The sequence below is a fragment of the Anolis carolinensis genome, chromosome 3, assembly GCF_035594765.1.
Source record: "Anolis carolinensis isolate JA03-04 chromosome 3, rAnoCar3.1.pri, whole genome shotgun sequence".
NCBI lineage: Eukaryota > Metazoa > Chordata > Lepidosauria > Squamata > Dactyloidae > Anolis > Anolis carolinensis.
The window spans coordinates 237066802-237086861 of record NC_085843.1 but is presented as its reverse complement, the minus strand read 5'-3'; the positions used below and the strand labels follow the sequence as shown (position 1 = coordinate 237086861).

At 36.5% G+C, this 20060-nt stretch overlaps 1 protein-coding gene across 2 annotated transcripts in view; it reads right to left on the bottom strand.

Moving 5' to 3' along the window:
- The window catches only part of wdr33 (WD repeat domain 33), a 66300-nt gene that overhangs the window by 31943 nt on the left and 14297 nt on the right, over window positions 1-20060 (bottom strand). For both annotated transcript variants that reach the window (XM_003218388.4, XM_016992141.2), the window contains exons 5-8: window positions 19834-19938; window positions 19230-19325; window positions 18090-18241; window positions 16282-16379 (exon numbers count right to left, since the gene is read on the bottom strand). In XM_003218388.4, the coding sequence (XP_003218436.2) occupies window positions 16282-16379; window positions 18090-18241; window positions 19230-19325; window positions 19834-19938 (451 nt within the window). The remainder of the gene's footprint in view (window positions 1-16281; window positions 16380-18089; window positions 18242-19229; window positions 19326-19833; window positions 19939-20060) is intronic.

The window sequence follows — 20060 nt, the reverse complement described above, 5'->3', positions numbered from 1 at the left end:
TTATTATTCAATATATTACTCAAAGTATGTTCATATGTTCTAGCAAAATGAATGGAGCGTTATGGATGGTAGCAAAAGAGGAGGAAATGATAGATTCGGTTTTTGAAAAAAGGAATTTGCCATCAATCAAAGACACAACAGTGACCTACTAACATTTTTCTCTCTTAGTAAGTTCATACCAACATTTCTAGTTGCAGAAAAAAACACACCACTGTCCAGAAAGTGAATGTTACATTTCTATATAGCAAAAATGGAACCTTCCAGTCATATTTCTGGCCATCTTTCGCTACAGAAAAGGAGGAAAATTCATGAAACCTAATTCAAATGTCAAGTGAATGTTAAACTAACAATAGAAATAGTGTGCATTATTCTCAAGCTTGTCAAAAATAGATAATTACAGTGTCATATTCTTTCTTGTGAAAGCAACCAAAGCTCTCATCTGTGAAGGTAATATTTAAGCTATGGATACATAAAATATTACTCTTCAAATGCATTATAGCTGATAGACTCTAATTGTTGCTTCTTTTAAAGATTTTAAAAGGGTGCTTTCACTTGCACAAGAATGTGTGTTATATCCTCACTTCTCCAGTTTGCACCTCCTCTTGTGCTGCTATCAAGCTAGCTTCAGATGGCTAGGGGAACCTTTTGGCTTTGGTGTTTTTCAGTAGCTGTACACAGGGCAAGGGAAAATGGTGTAATTTCTATTCACACAGCAAGACCTTGAGATCCAAGCATATGTTTTTAGACTGAGGACTTTGGTTTCTCCACAAAAGAAAAGGGAAAAATAAGTTCTGTAGGTTTGTTTTTAAGTTGGAACAAGTACATTTTAAGTGTAACTTCAGCCATACACACACACACACACACACACACACACACACACACACACACACGCCTTTCTCCCCATGGGGACTCAAAGGCGGTTAACAATTCCACCTTTGCTTTGGATAGCAAAGGGAAGGGTGTTTGTTTTGCTGTCTGTACCCATGTTCAAAAGATTTCACCTCACTTTCTGTCCCTGTGATAACTAGATTTTACAAAAATTGTCTTCTTGTGGAAACAAGGATTGGTGATAAAGCTTCAGCTCGGACACCTTTTTGCTATGACAACTCTTTCAGAAGTGAATTTTCCTTCCGAGGGGCAGATTTCTCTCACTTTCTGTTGCCTCACCCCTGTTCTTAGCTAAGAGTCATTTGTAAGTCATATGTTTGTAACTCGGGAACTGTCTGTATACAGAAATACTGTATTTAGTGAAAAATTAATCTAAGCCTCCATTAACTCAGTTCTTCCTGAGTATACCTGACTGTATGAACATGCATATGGAAGGTGCTGCTAGAGTCAAAAGCGACTTATTCCTAAAAGGCTCTACAGTTGTCAGTGTATTGGCACAAGATTTACTTGTGTTGGTCACATGAACTACTATGAAGAAATTCTAGCAATACTGTTTTCCACAACCTCAATTGAGAAACTATATCAACTTCAAAAAAAGTGAAGATATTAAACTAAAAACTGAAGTTGATTTAATTCAATGTAGCATTCTCGAGCTGTTAATCACTGTTTCCCAGTTCCAATAATCCATGTTGCTGATTGATTTTTTTAATTTAACTGTCATTTGCACACAGGAAAGAATGAAAGTGCTGCCCTTGCAGGCAAAAGGAGTATTCATATCCCAGTTTATTAAGGAGATATATGATGATCCAAACCATATCCCTTCCTTTTCACTTAATCTAAAGGAAAGTTTCTTTATAGTTAAGTTGTGACTCACCAGAACATTTCCAGGTATTTATTACAATGTATGATAGTTGTCAGCATCCTGAAACTTCTAAGCCAAAGATTGGGCTTCTTTGGCTGATTACTACTACTAATATGTGTGTGTGTTTTGTGAAGGACAGAGTGATTTCCTGCACAGTTTTTCTCCTAAACAAACATTAGGCGCAAAATACAGATTATTAGAGAACCTGATCCTGCATACAGCAATACTACTGAATGCATCTGCTCAGTTCTGCAACTGATTAACTTAGCATTAAATTCACTGCATTAGGATATTTATTTTGTTCAACCATTTTGAATCCTGGTTCTTTGCCAAAGATATAATGTTACCTATTGGAATATAAACTTTGGTTGGGATATCACTGCAGCTCTTCAAGTCCTCTTTGGAAGTAATGTGTTCCTGCCACATTTCCATAGTTGTCCATCCCTGATCTAAAGCATAAAAACTAAGGGGTTATTTACATGGGCTCAATAGCCCATGCCGACTGAGAAATGGCTACATGAAATTCAGGGACACCTGGTCCTTATCATGAGTTAAACTGGATTAAACTGGCTTAGTCCCATGCTAAGGAAAGTTAGTTTGTCTGAAACTCTGGAGTAGCCCTACAGTTTGAGTGCACTGTGGACAGCATAACCAGGTCCGATATGGAATGGTGTGACCTGCTGTGTATACAGGCTGCCATCACTATTTATTTATTTATTTATTTATTTATTTCCAGCTTTTATACCCCGCCCTTCTAACACGGGGGGACTCAGGGCGGCTTATAACAGTTGGCAACATTTAATGCCAAGAACATAATAATAAAACAAAAACAGTACATATAATCAATTAAAACTATAAAAATACATCATTAAAATACATTATAACAAGTAAAACATATGTAAATTAGATCCATTTGTCTAAAAACCTCATGCTTCAGCCTTCAATTGGACCATGTTGACGTCATTGTATTACTCATTAAAAGCTTGTGCACACAGCCATGTTTTCACAGCCTTTCTGAAACGCAGAAGAGTTGGGGCTTGTCGGATATTTGTGGGGAGGGTGTTCCACAGCCGGGGAGCCACCACCGAGAAGGCCCTGTCCCTTTTCCCCACCAGCCGCGCCTGTGAGGTAGGTGGGACCAAGAGCAGGGCCTCTTCAGATGATCTTAGGGATCTAGCTGGCTCATATGAGGAGATACGTTCGGATAAGTAAACTATCACATTTTCTCTGCACTTGTCAGCAGAAGGACAAATCAGGCCTGTATCATTGCTATCAATTGATAGCCACAGAGCTCCAGAGAATTCCTGACTGTGATGGAACCCCATGCTGACATTAGCAGAGGTCCCCACACGACCAAAGAGAGAAAGAGGGACAATTCCCTTCCTTCTCCCTGGTCACACACATGCCTCTCCTGAAGGCTGCAGGAAAGGCCCCCAACAGCCAGGAGCTCTGTGGCCATTTGGCAGTGGTGAGTATGACGGGGATGGTAAGGTGACAGTCCAATAGGGACAAACCAGTTTTGGCCCAGCTGGACCATGTAGGCTCCATCCCGCCAACAGCATAGGTTCACAATGGAATATGTGACCAACTCCTAGATTAGTCTGAGCATTAATACTCTTAACTGGCTACAGGTTAAGTGGCCAGTATAGATAAATCCTAGGATAGGAGTATCTGAATAAAAATGTAAGAGGAGGGAAAAACTGTGACATCATTGTGGGAGTTTACTATAGATCACAAAAGGCCTAAATATCTTAACAGCAACAGATCCCATCTGATGTTGGAAGCTAAGCAGGGTCAGCCCTAGTACCTGGATGTGAGACCACCAATTAATACCAGGTGATGAAGGATATATTTCAAATGAAGAAACTAGTAAATAATCTCTGAGTATTCCTTGCCAAAGAACTCCTATCAAATTAATGAAATTACTGAAAATCAAACGTCAATTTGGAGGATTCACACACACACACACACACGCACAATCATGCCCACATTATAGATTACCTAAGTCAAACCGGAAAAAATGGATGACCTAGAACAAATTACAAGAATTTAAAAAATGACAGCTATATTAGTAATGGTAGATTTCAACAATTTGATATTTATTGGCAGTCAAACTCTGCCCAGAGCATAAGGTCCAACATGTTCTTTACTCTCCTTGCAGACAAGTTAATTGTACAGAAAGTAGAGGAAATAACAGCTGGATTGACTGTTTTTTTATTTTATCCTTACTAACATGGGTGAACTACTACATGAGGAGGAAGGCGTGAGATACTTGGCTGAAAATTACTTTTCTGCTAAAACTGATTATATAGAGGGCCTTCCCACACTGCCCTTATATCCCAGGATCTAATCCCAGATTATGTTTATCCCTGGTAGTAGGGGCTCATATATTCCAGTTTAAAGCAGATAATCTGGGATTAGATGCTGAGATAAAGTGAAGCATGGAAGGGCTCAGAGAAAAAGCAAAGCCAAACATAATGACTTTAAGAATCCTGATTTCAACAAGTTTAGGGAAATACTGGGTGAAATCCTGATTAGAAGGGTCTGTGATGCATAGGGAATATTGTAAAGATCAAACAATTTTAATGAGCAAAAATAGTAAATGTCAGACAGTGGAAAGAAATCAAAAGAGATTTGAAAAAACAAGGAAAGTTAAATTGATCTTTTATGGGGGAAACTGCATTGGTAGGAACAAAATGTGTTGCCAAGAGTTCTATTTGACTCCCAAACGAGTGCCACCATAAAAAATGGAATACCTTTTATGCAATGGTAGAAAAATCTCCAGATTTATCTGGCCAGCAAAGAAACCTAGAAGAAAATATAAAACCATCTATGATGCTAAAGAAAAAGATGGATTGGGACTTCCAAATATCAAATTGTACTTTGAGTCTGACTGCTTTGTGTGGTTGAAAGAATGGATACTTCTTAGCGATAAGAGACTTTTAAGCCTGAGAGGCATGATTATCTTTGGTATGATAATGTTGAGGTATATGATTCATTTAAAAATCATTAAATCAGAAGTGATCTACATATACAAGTCTGACATAAATACAAGAAGATGCTTTCTTCTAATATAAAACAGGCCACCTCACCACAGAAAACTGTGGGCATATTGTTCAAATGAATGAATGATTAAAATTGTGGAAGAAAGACATAATATTTTTGTGGTAACAAAATAATGTTTAAAATTATGTATAGATGGTATTTAATTCCAAAGAAGTTGTCAAAAACCTTTAAGGGTGTTGCAATTCAATGTTGGGGATGTCAAGAGAAGAAGGATTCTTATTTTCATTTACAGTGGACTTGCAGGAAAAGTTATTGGACTTCGATACATATGTGAATTCAAAATATTTTAAATTCCAACAAGAGAAATTTCTGTTGGGTATTATGTATAAAGAGATGGATAATAAATATGGATTACTTTTCTGGTATATGACAACAGCAGCAAGAATACTGCTTGCCCACATCTGCCCATGGATTAAAGTACTGTAGTGAGAACAGAGGAATGAATTGTCAAGGTTGCTGAGTAGCCCAAACTATCAAGCAAACATGGGTTTTGAAGAATAAGCCAAATGAATGTTTTTTTTTAAAGACTAGGGGCCATTTAAGGACTATTTGAGCAATAGTAACAATGCAATAGTCTGTGATTGTGAGCACTAACAATTCTAGGATTACTTAGTTGGATCTGTTCAGGTTTTCTTTATTATTCACTGCATTTTGGATTACAGAGTCAGTGTCCTATAGGGTTTTAGTTAATATTTAATGTTTAGTTTATTCCCTTTGTACCATGTGTTAGCCTTAACACAGTTTACTGTTAGGTTAATTTTAATTTTAGTTACATACAATCTATCTATCTATCTATCTATCTATCTATCTCTCCACAATAAAAGTGAAAAAATGTGTGTATGTGGCACGGGTGTCCACTCACACAGACAGCCTCCAGCCTCCACAACCAGACTATAGTTCCCAGTGCTCAGGAGCCACTAAGTCACTCCCCCACCTGACTCTGCAGGTTATAGTGAGCGCCACACACATGCAACCCAAACCCTGCCTGTGTCCTCCACAAACACCATTCTGCTCCCCACCCAAGTGAAGGCTTTCATGAAGGGCCCATTTCATCCTAGATGTTGTTTTTGCTCCAGAATGGACATCCAAGGGTTCCTTCATTTGCATGACCCAGCCCACCGCCTCTACCTCAATCCTTTCATACCATTTCCTGGCACACAGAGAACAGAGGAATTGATCAGCAACTGAACAAGAGGTTAGGGGAGAATTAAGACCATGATTTACAAGACTTGTACTTGATCTACATCCAGAGAGTACTGTTCACCCAACCAACAATGCATCTGGACCACACTTGCCATGGATGATGGGACTTGCAGTACCTTCACTGGTACTGTGACCCCCACCAACAATGGATTGGGATCAAACTTGGCACAGAGAACCCCCATGACCAACTGAACATACTACAGGGGGTAGTGGGAATGGACCTTGACTTTGGGAGTTTTAGTTCACCTTCATCCAGAAAGCACTTAACCCAGCTGACGTCAGATCTCGACCAAACTTGGCACACAGACCCAACATGGCCACCTGTGCATATATGCCTGGTTTGGGGGTGATTTACCTCGGATCTGGGAGTTGTACTTCACTCTTATCCAGATAGCATGGAACCCAGCCAATGACGGATCTGGACCAAGCTTCAGTGATATGACCTAACATCCCAAAACAAACAATGCCTCCTTCTAATACGGTGATTTTACATCCTTAGATGTTTTTACCTTCAACTCCCAGAAATCCTAACAGCTGGTAAACTGGCTGGGATTTCTGGGAGTCATCGGCCAAAACACCTGGGGAGGGACCCACAGGTTGAGAACCACTGTTCTAATAACCCGGGCACCACCGGGTCCCCAAGCTAATATATATATGTATTCTTCCTTCCTTTCTCTTTACTTTTTCATGTTTTTTTTTCATCTTTTCCACTTCTGAATAATTGGTATCTTCTTCATTTTACTGTATTTTTGTACAGTTTCTATAAAATTTTAACAAAAAATATAAAAAGGAGTCACACTGGATCTATAAAGAATGTTTAGATGAGCTAAGATTTTTAAAATGCATGTAGATGAAATGAAAGAAGATCAAAATCATAGATAGAAGCAAGTTCATGTAGACAGAAAATCAGAAAAGTTAAAGTTTAGAATAGGTTCTACTTACCAAAAATTTTAAAATAATAAAAATAACTTTTTGGCTATGTTCAAGACAAGAAGTAAAACAAGAAAGATGTAGTAGGACGACATAGAGAAATGGTGAAATTCTAACAAAGGACAGAGTGTTGGGATTGCTAAACACCTTATTTGCCTCAAGTTTTCTCGTAAGAGTTATAGTCCAATGCACAAACAACTACACAATGCTAGTTATCTACAGGAATATCTACCTATTCTAAATGAATTCAATTTTCCAGGGCTGGATGAACTCTAAAAGGCTTTAAAAAACTTCCAGATATAATCACAGAATCACTGACAATAATCTTTGATAATTCTTTGAGACCAGGATAGGTCCCAGCATACACAAGGAAAATTGTTGTCAGCATCTTCAAAGGCGGAAAAACTAGCACTCAAGCAACTAATGTCCTATCAGCTTGATGTCAATGCCAGAAAATAATCTAGAACAGATCACTAAATAGTTCATTAGAAACAAATATTATGATTACCTGGTGCTAGCACGGGTCTTTCAAAATAATTTATGCCAAGCTAATCAATATATCTTTTTAAATAGTTACAAGTTTAGTGGATCAGGTCAATGCTATGGATGTTGTATATCTTGACCTTAGTAAGACTTTCAGCAAAGTCTCTGAGATAGTTGCAGACAAGCTGAAAAAAATGTGGGTAATGCAGAGCTATTGTTAGGTGGATTTGCACCTGGTTGACACACTGAACACCGAGAGTTCCTCAAGTGATTAGTGAGATGCCTAGGGCTCTGTCTTGGGCCCAATCTTATTCTACATTTTTATAAATAACTTGGATGATACAATGGGAGAGATGCTTACCACATCTGCAAAAACACCAAATTAAGAGAGGTAGCTAATACCCCTAGAAGACAGTATCAGGATTCAAATTGACGTTAAAACATTGAAATGCTGGGCGAAGTCTAACAAAATGAATTTCAATAAAAAAATGAAATGCACAGATATAGATGACAGCTGGCTTGACAATGGTACATGTAAAAAGAATCTTAGACCACAAGCTAAACATGAATAAAAAAAATGGGATGCAGCGACCAAAAAAGGTCAATGCGCTGCTGAGTTGCATCAACAGGAACATAGTAACTAAATTGAGCAGAGTCACAGTATCACTCAGTTCTGCTGCGGTCAGATCTCACCTGTTATACTACACCCAGTTCTAAGAACTACAATTCAAGAAGGATATTGACAAGGAATATGGTAAAATGTCTAAAAACCAAATACTATGAACAATTCAGGGAGCTAGTTATGTTTAGTTTGAAGGAAACTGAAATAATGTCATATAAAAGATGGAGCAAACATATTTTTATTGTTCCAGAAACTAGTACATGAACCAATATATTCAAATTACAAGAAAAGAGATTCCACCTAAACATTAGAACTTTTTGACAGTAAGAAGTGTTCTTCTGTGGAACTGACTTCCCTGACAATTTTGGCAGCTGCTCTTTTGGAGGTCTTTAACAGATGTTTGGTGGTCATCTCTTGTGAGTGCTTGGGAGTATTCCTCAGCAATGGATATACATATTGCTTTGTCAGGGAAAAAAGAATGTGCATCATTTTGAAGGAAACCTGCATGTGCTTTAGCAGTCCAGAGTACTGCTGCTTGATGCAAGTTTTCTAAACTTGAAAACCCACACCAATGAATAAGCATGATATCTTCTCTTTCTATGAACAGTTGTTCTTAAAGGTTTAAAGCAAAAACAAGAAGTTTTTAAAACAAAATAATGCATCTAACCTAGAGCTGGACTAATTAAAATATTGAAAGTGACAGAAAAAATGTTCCACATTCTACCAAGAGTCTGATCACAAAGCATGGAATTTTGGGCTACGTGTGTCACATATGTGTCTTGCAGAATTATTTCTACAGAATAAATTTATTGTGGATTCCTGAAGACTATCTATTACAGTATATGAAAATTCACAACATCTGGCCTGTGAATAAATTGGAAGATTGTTTTGTGAATGAAACAATGGTTGTGTACATCAAGCCATTAGGATAATTTTGCATTTTGGAGTATTTTGGATTTCTGGATAAGGGATGCTCAACCTGTACCAGTACTTATTTCCTAGATTACAAAGTAGTTTCCCCGTTTATATCGAATTCACACTGTTCTCAGATACCATTTAAAGACTCCCACAATGTCACTGAAAACACTGTCATGTTGAAAAACATAAATAGAATTGAGTATTAGTATTTTCACTGACCACCAACATGCCATGTCTAGCATTATATAGTTGGTAATAGCACATGTGTGAAAGAACAGAATTGTGCAAACCTCCAGAACCCTTTGGGCAAGAGGCTGAACAGCAATCCTACAGCACTATCCTCAGGGAACACTCAGCCACTCAAGACATCAACAACCGCAGTATGGTAACTCCTAATTCCCCTGTCCGCCAGGTAATTCTCAAGCCTAACAGTTTTAAAACCACCAATTTAATGTGCAGTATACAGTAAATAAATAAACTCATAAAACCATAACTGTTGCTGAACCAGATCACTGTTCTGATTGACAATGTCTTTCGTGACAGCCATGTTATATTAAACTGACACATAGTAACACTTGGAAGAAATCAAAATGTAAAGTTGAGTTTTGCTTCGACTTCCATGGAGAGGTGTGGATATGCAGAATTACATGAAAGGGAAAGACTGCTTGTCTTGACAAGCAGCAATAAATAAAGCTCATTCGCAATGTAATTGAAATACATTGTTTTATTAAGGGAAGCTAGTTAATAGAAATGGTAGAAGGAAAATAAGAAATACACATGTCCTGCTCATTGTCAACAGAACTATGATAGGTAAGTGTGCTCTCTCATTTCAGAATGGTCCTTGTGGGTTTCAGTTGTCCTCATTCAAGTTCATTGTGTACATAGAATCTCTAAATGAGATCCTATGGAAACACACAATTTGATGTCATTAGGAAATTTGCTCCCTACCACTTTATGTCCTTGTATCTGGTTAATGATGTTTTTGCTTGAGGAAAGGATGTGAGTCACCAAATCAAGGTACTTGGGTTGAATTGAAAGCTGTATGTTTTAGAGGGTATTGGATTTTTCAACACTGGAGGCATTTTGTCTCCATATGGTTATCCCAACAAACAACTGTAGGTGTTTATTACTGAGTTCCAATATCCAGATTCCATTGCCCAGAAATGATGAGACAGCTGACACTATCTCAATAAATTTAAACCTAGCAGGATTCACCCCTGCCTTCACAACTTCAAGGACTTTTTATTTTAGCATGACCTTTCATTAAAAAATCCACTATTTTGGATGCAGTACTGGAGGTATTAAGGCATTTGAAAGCTATGCATTGCAAGAGATTGCATTCTGATGATGACTAACAGTGATGCTGATGTTCTGTCTTTGCTCTTCAAAGATATGGAGAGTTAGTCATTTACTTATACTGTTATAAGTAGATTAAATACATTTTCTTAAATCATTCGACAACACATTGAACATCTCTACGGGGAGAAATTGTTCCGAGACATTTTTAAAGATTTTGTAGCCTCAGGATATTTTCAACTCTTGATCAAAACATGCCAGATGCAATTTCAATTTTAACCATGAATATTGTTATCAGTCAATTTAAATGCCACTTTAAGTTTTCTTCTATCAATAGGGCTTAATTAATATATACCTAGAACTTCATGTCTAGGTATCATGTCAAGGTATAGTTATTAGCATCTGATATTGCTTATTGATGCTAACTGGAATTTTAATTTAATATTATATGATACATAAAATGGAAGGATCTTTCTGCCATATTATTGTATTAATGGCTCTACAGTTACTGGAACAGCCTGTAACTATGAAAATACAGGAAAATAAATGTTTGCTTATATTAGTACTTTGAAATATCCAGAAGCTCAAGAATTATTAAGGGTTCTACCAAACTTTTTTCTATGCTCATGTCAATTAACAACAATACAAATGCAGAAGTATTCATATGATGAAAGAGACAATCAAGTTACTCAGCTAGTACCAGATTGATATCTATTTAACGCCAATTTAAAAAAATATTTTCCTCTTTGCCCAAAACGTTAGAATGTCAGTAAAAATAACCTGGATAAAATCTTCTAATAATGCCTTTATTAATATTGAAGTGTTTTGTTTTCTCTTGAGAAGAATTCATGAAAGAGGAGCGCCCACTATGATTCTGTGGTACATTACTGAGGCCTTGCATATCCTGTTTTTATACTTTCATGATATTTTAGCAAAGGAATACTTCATCTGCCCAATGGGCAGACTAATCAACCTTTCCACCTGCAACTTGTATGTTTCACTTGGACAGCTGCTTTTGTAACATGGACCTGCTGTTCCCCACATGCTATTGCTCACTGCCTGCTATGAAGAGGTTGTCTCCACTGATCCTAAGACCACAGTTGTACACATGAATGGATGGTGATAGTCACACAGAAGCTCATAATTTAGTCTTAGAAGTAGCAAAGAGCATGTTGAAAGAATTCTTAAAGGGGAAAAAAACCACTGCAAATCTTTATCATTTATATGTTATTAGGTCCAACATATGTTTAAACACAAGCCAATTGCATGAACTTCAAAAAATGACACCCTTATATTAAGACTGGAAAATCAAGCTTATGAAATATGAATGCTTAGTATCAAGTACAAACTTGGAAAGGGGACTACGTAGCATGATTTATAAGTAAATCAGATAAAAAAACCACATTTTAACCAATATAAATCCAAAATAATTTATTATATATTAGAGCGGGTTATGTGTTTATAGCTACTGATCTGAAACTATTAGACATAGGTTGCCTGATGTAATATCTCATATACCCATATTGACAAATTATGTATTAATGAATACCAATAGTCAAAAATCGCTTTAAATTAGTTACTGTTGTTCTATTCCAACTTAAACCAATTTTATACAAGGCTAATTGGAGGGAATAAATTATTAATTTCTACTGAAAAAAAGGCTCAATATTAAGACCTCCTTTACCAACAGAAAAGGTTTTTTAAAGGCCTGTAGAAATTCTATCAAACCTTTTATTTTAAGACCAATATAGTGGTAGAAGTCTCTGTACCTATATGTACATAATTTATTCTGTTTCAAATGACTGATATTGGTTAATGTAACCTTTGTCAATATAAGATAAAGCCCATTTAGACAAATGTCTATGAATGTTTCAGAGCTGTAGTTAAAAATGTACAATTCCTCCAACTTGCAAAAAAAGTGTTGTGGGTACATGTTGATTACATGCATGGTTGTTTTTGTTGTTTTTTTACTGACAACTATGATTTAAGCCATTCATTTATATTATAGGTTCACTGTTTCCCGGACTTTATTCGGTTTTCACTATCATGTCACAACTTTTTGGTTTGGGCATAAGAAATTAATGGAAGCCAGGTGTCTCCATGCCAAAGCCAGCATGTGAAGAGATGGAGCAGGGACAGGATCAGATCTGAGATGAAGAGCACTTGTTATGAAGTATGACATGATGATCTGAACCAGACTATTCAGTCTCTGCTCCAGAAGGCAATACTTAGACAAAAAGACAAACAAGAACTCAACTAAGCTTTCTCTAATCCAAACTAATGGCTCCAAAGTAATGCCAATTCAATTACAATCCTCCACATTCGCTAGGGTTGGAAGAGACCTTATGGCCATCTAGTCCAACCCCCTGTGAGTAGGAACTCACAGTGAGATTTACAACACTTCCTTGCAGAGGAAAATGAATAGCATAGAGGCATGTCTTTTGAAGAAGCTTGTTTGCCATTACTGATTGTGTTTCTGAGGATGTGCAGAGATTCCAAGATAGATTCCAAGTAGTATGTCTCCAGGGATAATTTTATATAGTCACTCTAATGAAATGTGAAGGTTAGGAAAGCAGCAAAAGAAAGTAGGCTATATAGATTCTGATAGCAAATGGTGTAGCTGTAAGATTTTCATATACTGAGTGTACCAGTAATCAACATGTTTAGTGACGTTAGGGGCATACTGCTACAAAGAGTCACAGTTAATTTTGCAAGAAACACCAGTTTGCATGCAATCTAGTTAAAGCTGTTTCTTTTTTCTGTTTTTGTAATGTTCTTGAAGGCTGGTATATAAAATGGTTTAGGTACCAAATAGATTAAAATATGTAATTTTCTCTTGATTTGAGAAAGAACTTGTATAACAAAACTAGGCAAGAGAGTAAGCTGAGAAATGTAGAAACAATTAATTAAAAATGTAAAGAACATTCAATAAGATAATTTGAAAAGAAAATTTGCAAAAGTCTAAGTCATTGGTACAATTGCAAACTAAGTCACTGGTACCTTAATCTAAAGCTTCAATTTCAAAAACAAGGAATATCTATCCTTAATATTATATAGCCCATAATGTAATCAACATCTCTGTGCCTTCTCTTCTCCATTTTTTTTTCTAATAGCTTTATTATCACTGAACTACAATTCATTAGCATATTAGATGAAATTATACAGTTTGTACGTATTTGAATGAGTACTATTGACATCTCGTGGCTTCTAAAAAGTATGACATGTTATTTTTGGTCTGAATTTTTATTATAGAGGAACCTGTAGTAGTACCTATGCTTTAACAAATAAGACCCAGTACATTAAACAAATTATATAGTATATAATATTCCAGCCAACATGGAATATTATATATTATATAATATAGTATTATATATAGTATTTAAGAATCAGCAAAAATAAGTGTAAAATTGGCTTGTCACAGAAACATCATCAGTCTGTCATATAATCTATGGAAAATAAGATGTTTGGCTCTTAAGTTGTCTTCCACAATAAAGCTACAATTCTCAGCACGCTTAAAGGGGAACAAATTCCACTTAACTGAATAAGAGTTATCTCCGAGTAAAAACTTGGCCTACTAATAATAAGTGCTACAGTTCACAAAAAGAATTCCTTATTTGCAAATTCTCCTCCTACATGTTTACCAGATAGGAGAATATCCCAGTGTTCTGGACCATTAAATGCTGACAAGTAGGAAGAATTCATTTTAACACCTTTGTAAATAGAACTATGTCATCTTTTAATGGGGTGAGATGATGGAAGATGTTTCAACTATACAATGAAACTATCCTATCAATGATCCTAACCAAAGTGAGTATACTTCATATATTCAGAGTATGAAGAATTTCACCAACTAATGGGAGGAGCCCCCAGATGGCGTAGTGGACTAAGTGACTTGAAGGTTGGGTTGCTGACCTGAAAGCTGCCAGGTTCGAATCCCACCTGGGGAGAGTGTGGATGAGCTCCCTCTATCAGCTCCAGCTCCATGCGGGGACATGAGAGAAGCCTCCCACAAAGATGGTAAAAACATCAAAACATCCGGGCGTCCCCTGGGCAACGTCCTTGCAGACGGCCAATTCTCTCACTCCAGAAGCAACTCCGGTTGCTCCTGACACGAAAAAAAAAAAAAACTAATGGGAAGGATTAGAATCAGAAACAATCAGAAATTATTATCATTCACACCACTTAACAACACACTTTTTAAAGACTGCAACTCCTAATCATATGTACATGGGAGGCAATCCTATTACAAAGTGAGTTTCATATTATTACATCAAGGAACGGCCTATATTGCATTTATTGGTGGAATTTTCTTCTTAATACAAGCAGCAGGCTAAAACCTTCTTATTCAGACACTTTTAAAGAAGAAGTTTTTAAAGATCAAGTCAGGGGTGCGGTGGTTTTTAGTTTTGAATTATGTTTTAATGGATTTTAACTGCGAATTTTTAATACTGTAATGTTTAATTTTGTTATGTTTGCATATTTGTATAGTTTAAATTATATGGTTATACTTTTAATTTAAGTTGCTTTGAGTCTCCTTTGGGAGAGATAAAGTGAGGTATAAATATGATATACACAGACATATACTTTTCATTTTACATCAAGTGGCTTTCAGTTTCTAAAAAGCAGAAAAATTGGGCTATAACCTGGGTCCAAATTTCTTGTGTGTCTGGACAATGTAATATGGTTTTCCAGCCTCCTTTCACCTATTCAACCACTATCATATTTCACATCCCAATGTACTGTCAGTTTACAGACCTATAGGAAAAGTATTCCATGTGGCACAACTGGCTGCAAATAAATGAGGAATCAGAACTACCAACATAGCATCAGGATGGTCGTCATAAATATTGAAGTCTTGTTTATAATGGACTCCACATAAATAACTAAACACATTGGTGTAAGCTTGAATGTATACTGTAGGAGTGGTTAAGAAGGAGTATATCCATGGCCTTTGAAAAAAGGAGAAAAAAAACTCAATCTCCATAGTCTGAGTGGGTGTCAAAGAAAGTGAGTTGACAATTAAGAAGCAGACACTAGTGAGACATGTAGACTTAATTTTCAGGAAGCGTTCCCTTGAAATGACTCTCATTTCCTGAAGTGCTACAGGAGCACTTTTGAGAAGCTTAAGAATTGTTTCAGGTTTTGCACCATTTCTTTACAACTAGGCCATAAGGTTATGGTTTGTCAAGATCCAAAAAATAGGAAGGTTTAACTGCTGAAGTGAAATTATCTCCAAATGTTTGCTGTTGCTTATTCATCTGTACTGACAATATCAAGCCAGGCTACTAAACTTAACTAGGAAAACTGCTTAAGATATATTTCTCAAGATGAATAAATGCTAATATCCCACATTACATAATGAAAATGAAAATAATGTTGTTACGTATTTTTCGCCCAGGACATGTTTTATATTCTTGTTAATTCTAAACACTGTATCTAACAGTTTTATTTCACCAGGGGAAATATGTATTTTATTTATGTTGGTGTTATTAGTAGAAAATGGCAACTTATCTCTAAAACCGTGTAGTGGCTGTACAAAGTGATTCCAAGGATGTTGGGTTTATGTAATATCCACTTGCTGAAAAGCTGTACTTTCTATTACATGGTAAAATTTGATACATTCAAAAGGTAAGCAAACAAAAATGGAATGTGTCAACAAATTATTGTTTCAGGAGAAACAAGCTCTTTTCCTTGAACCAGTGTTTTTTATATAAAAAAGTATATCCACTGTTAGGTGAAATAAGAATCTGAGTCAACATTTTCAGATTCCCTTCTCAGATGGATGTTAAGAGTAGGGAACAATCATAATATACATAATTCAAATATTAAAAGCAATTTAAACAGGTCATAAACAGCAACAACTGCTAGAGTTCTCAAATCCTTGTGATATAACTGCTTGAAAGATTTAAGGAAGCGAAGCCAAAGTGCAGAGGAGTTGGTAAAGTACTACTGTGGGCAATTATAGGTTTTTCCCTTTTGACATATTCCAATTAGTACTTTTTTAACAACATACCTCGAAGAATTCTTTCCTCATGACAACGTAGAAAGTCCCAGATTCTAACAGTGCCGTCATCAGAGCATGTAGCAAATTTATTATCCGTGGGTGAGAAACTGTTACATGAAGACACACAGCAGGGGAAAGAAGTCAGCATTTAACAGATCATCTAAACTTCTGAGACAGGGCAAAATAAAGCTCAAGTGTTAATTAATATTGATGAAGGCCTCTGAAAGTTTAGTGCCTGTAAGTTACTTCATCCTGCTAGCATTACTGGGTCCACTTGCGTAACAGAGTTCCATTATGTATTCCATGGTGCACAATACTGTTGCATTTTGTTTCCCAACTGGTTGAGAACATGAAGAACACACATTTTGCCCTCTTCCTTCACTGATTTGGAAATTTTCTGCAATATCCATAATGTGAAACTGACAAAAGCAAGCCTTTTATCCTGTGAAAGATGCGTAAAAGGGAAAAAACCATCCTGGAACCCTTAGAATTGTCTATATCTGTATATGACATCATCATCCACAAGACTTCTTGTGATAAGAGGGATCAAATTAAGACCCCAACGTTTGATGAGCTTAAAAAAAAACCCAAATCATCACATAATGTAAAGAGGAAAGCTACAAATATTTGGTTACTCAAAAAATCTAAAGCAATAATGTTTCTCAAAAACGGTATTAAGGTAAGACTTGTTCTACTACACTCATGGTAAGAGCTTTAGGAAGTTTACTATGAAATAGTAAGGATAGCATTTAGCATATTATGCTCTGGTTGGATCATCAACAGCTATGGATATACAGCTATTTTTCTGATGAAGTGAAGAACAAAGACCTATCTGTTCAGCTGTTAAACAGACGTGCCCTTGAAATCCTGGAACTTTGTATGTTGCAAGACCTTGGTTGGAGAAATCAGTTCACAGCTGCATTAATGTATGCCTATATAAAATCATTTCTTGTTAAATTGTCAGGAAATCCTGAATCAAGAGGGAAAATGGCAAATTCAAGGGAAAGTGCTTCTGTGGTAGTGAATCTTCTTCAGTGGAGAGCAGCATGTCTGAGGGAGAACTGCTGCCGATTTAGTTTGCTTCTGCTCCTCTTCAGGCACGTTTTAATAACACAGTTTTTCTTTATTGATACCTTTACTTAGACTCTAATAGTTCTTCATATGTCATCTCAGGAAAGAAAAAAATCACTTCATTTTTTATTCTAAATATAGAAATGTATAATGGCAGCATTGCCATTGAAACAGAAAGATGTCCTGAAGTTGCCTTATCAGCTTTAGATTCCAAACTTGAAAAACCCATTCAATATCAAACATGGCATCTAGATGTGAAAATCGGTGTGGGTCCTCATGCTACTAGACATTTTGGCCTCACCAAGCCAAGCAGTTCTTCACTTTATTTAGCTTTTTAATGTTGTGAGAACTATGCAGCTGCTTTATTTCTGGATATTTTATTCAATTATATTATTAAAACTGAATTCTTTATTTAGAATGAAATTGTCATCTTACACAAAAAAACATTAATAAATAAATAACCGATACACATTGTTACCATATAAAAGAGAAGCCAATACCAGTGCAAAATGTGGCAGACAAATACATCTATAACATATTGCAGAGGCAGATACTGGGACAATACCATTTCAGAGAAATACGAGCAAATCTGTGAAATCATGGAAACAAAGGAAAATATGTTTATCTGGTGCAGGACATTCCCCAGATTCTGGTTATACCCATGCATGTTGGCATGTAGAATACACTTAGGGAACAGTCTAATCATGTAAATAGTAACTACAGAAAATGGTATATTGTGTATAAACCTGGCCTCTCTAATCGCCTCCTTATGTGCCTGGAACATCTTGACGTTGTTCATGTTGGACTGCCAGTACTTTACGTATCCCCCATGGTCTGCGGTCAACATCCACATGTCATTGTGTGACCATGTCATAGCTCTTACTGGACTATCATGAGCCTGCAAAATCAAAAAGGAAAGAAGACTTCTAGGGAATACGTTCATATATCTGAAAGATGACAGCATCACTCAAATTTAAAAAAGAACCAATTCTTCATAAAAAAACCATTTAGGCTATTGTGAGATTATGTAGTATATGCAAAAGTACACATTATTTTGATGGAGACTATCATAACAGTTTCAATCCCACTAAAATAAATATTAATTAGAAGAGTACAATGGATCCCTGGTATCTATGATATTGCAGTCCACTTGCTCACTCGCTCAATCTGTTCCCCTGCTCCTCTCCGTATGCTCTGACAGCAGTGCCAAGTGGTAACTCTCTTTCCCAACTTCCATCAAGATGCCCCCGCCACATTTGGAAGTCCTGATGCACTTTCTTGCACCACTCTGTCTGCTCCCCTCCTCCTCTCCATATCCACTAATCTTGAGGTAAAATGGGAAAGAGAGTTAAGGCTTTGTATTGTTGGTTCATTTGCAAGTAGGAGCATTGCTGCCAATTACAAGGAAGTCATGCAATTTCCACAGGACATGATGAGCTGTGGCACTTTTGTGAGTGAACAAGGAATGTCCACTGCCACCAACTGCCATGACCTTGACAAAGCTGCTTGGCACCACCAACAATCACAGGATAGCAATCAAGTTCCTCAGAATGTGTCAAATGGCAACAGCGCTGTCATTTGAAAATGAAAAAGCAAGAGTGTCTGCTGCCACCAATTGCCACGTCCCTTAATATTTATATTTTGGGTCTGCAATTGGTTAAATTTGCAGATACAGAGTCTGCATATCTGGAGACAATGTTCACAAGAATGATTTCATTATCATCAACCCCTCTTTAATAAGACTTTATTACAGAATGTTCACCGATTCTGATAAAGTGCTCAAATCAGCCAAAAACAAAATACACATTCTGAAATGATTTTGACTTCTGATACTAAGATATACTACTGAAAGAATTATGATTCAAATAGTTTCTAGATGGACTTACCTGTAATATTGTTTCAAAGTTGAAAGTCAGTCCATTCCATAGGGTAAATTCTCCACTAGAAGCCCCAGTAACCAAGCGCCTCCCTTCAGGTGTCCACTATAATAGCAAACAAGAATGATAATATTAGAACATAAAATGTCACTCTACCACTACTAAATAATTTATTGCAAGAATGGACAGTATGTTGAATGCCAGGTTATTTTTTCTCTAAACAACTTGAAATAAAATTGGAGTATTTGTATACCCTCTCCTTACTACTTTGTTGTCCATTTTTGTGCAACATTAGTAGCAAAATACCTTGAACCAGCATTGGGTCATATAAAGCAGGCCCTTTTTTTGGAAAATGTAAGCAATTTGACATAATATCATAGCGTGTAATAACATACATTAAAATTAATATTCTAGCATGCTTACGCCATTTCTATCCTGCTTTCCTGTTGTAACCTTCTGTGCATCAAATAATCTACTCTAAAAGGTTTTTCAACCTCCCTAGCAGATTTTGAATGTGTACAGAGTGCTTCAGGGGAAAGAGGAGACACCTTGCTTCTGGTTCCACTAACAAAACTGTTTCCATCAAGCATAATGAATCCAGATCCATACTTACCCTAACAACAAAGACTGGGCATTTTACTTTGTTGGTAGATGTCCTAACAAATTTTGTTGTCACAGCATTCATAGGATTGTTTAACATTCCAATAGGTGGGACCAGCTAGAAAGGAGAAAAATATGGTCCTGTATTTTAAAAACATTTTGTAAACTTTTGCTCTCAAAGTGTTAAACTTAGCAAACTTAAGCTTTTGTTGAGATACTATACAGCATGACCCCTGTATC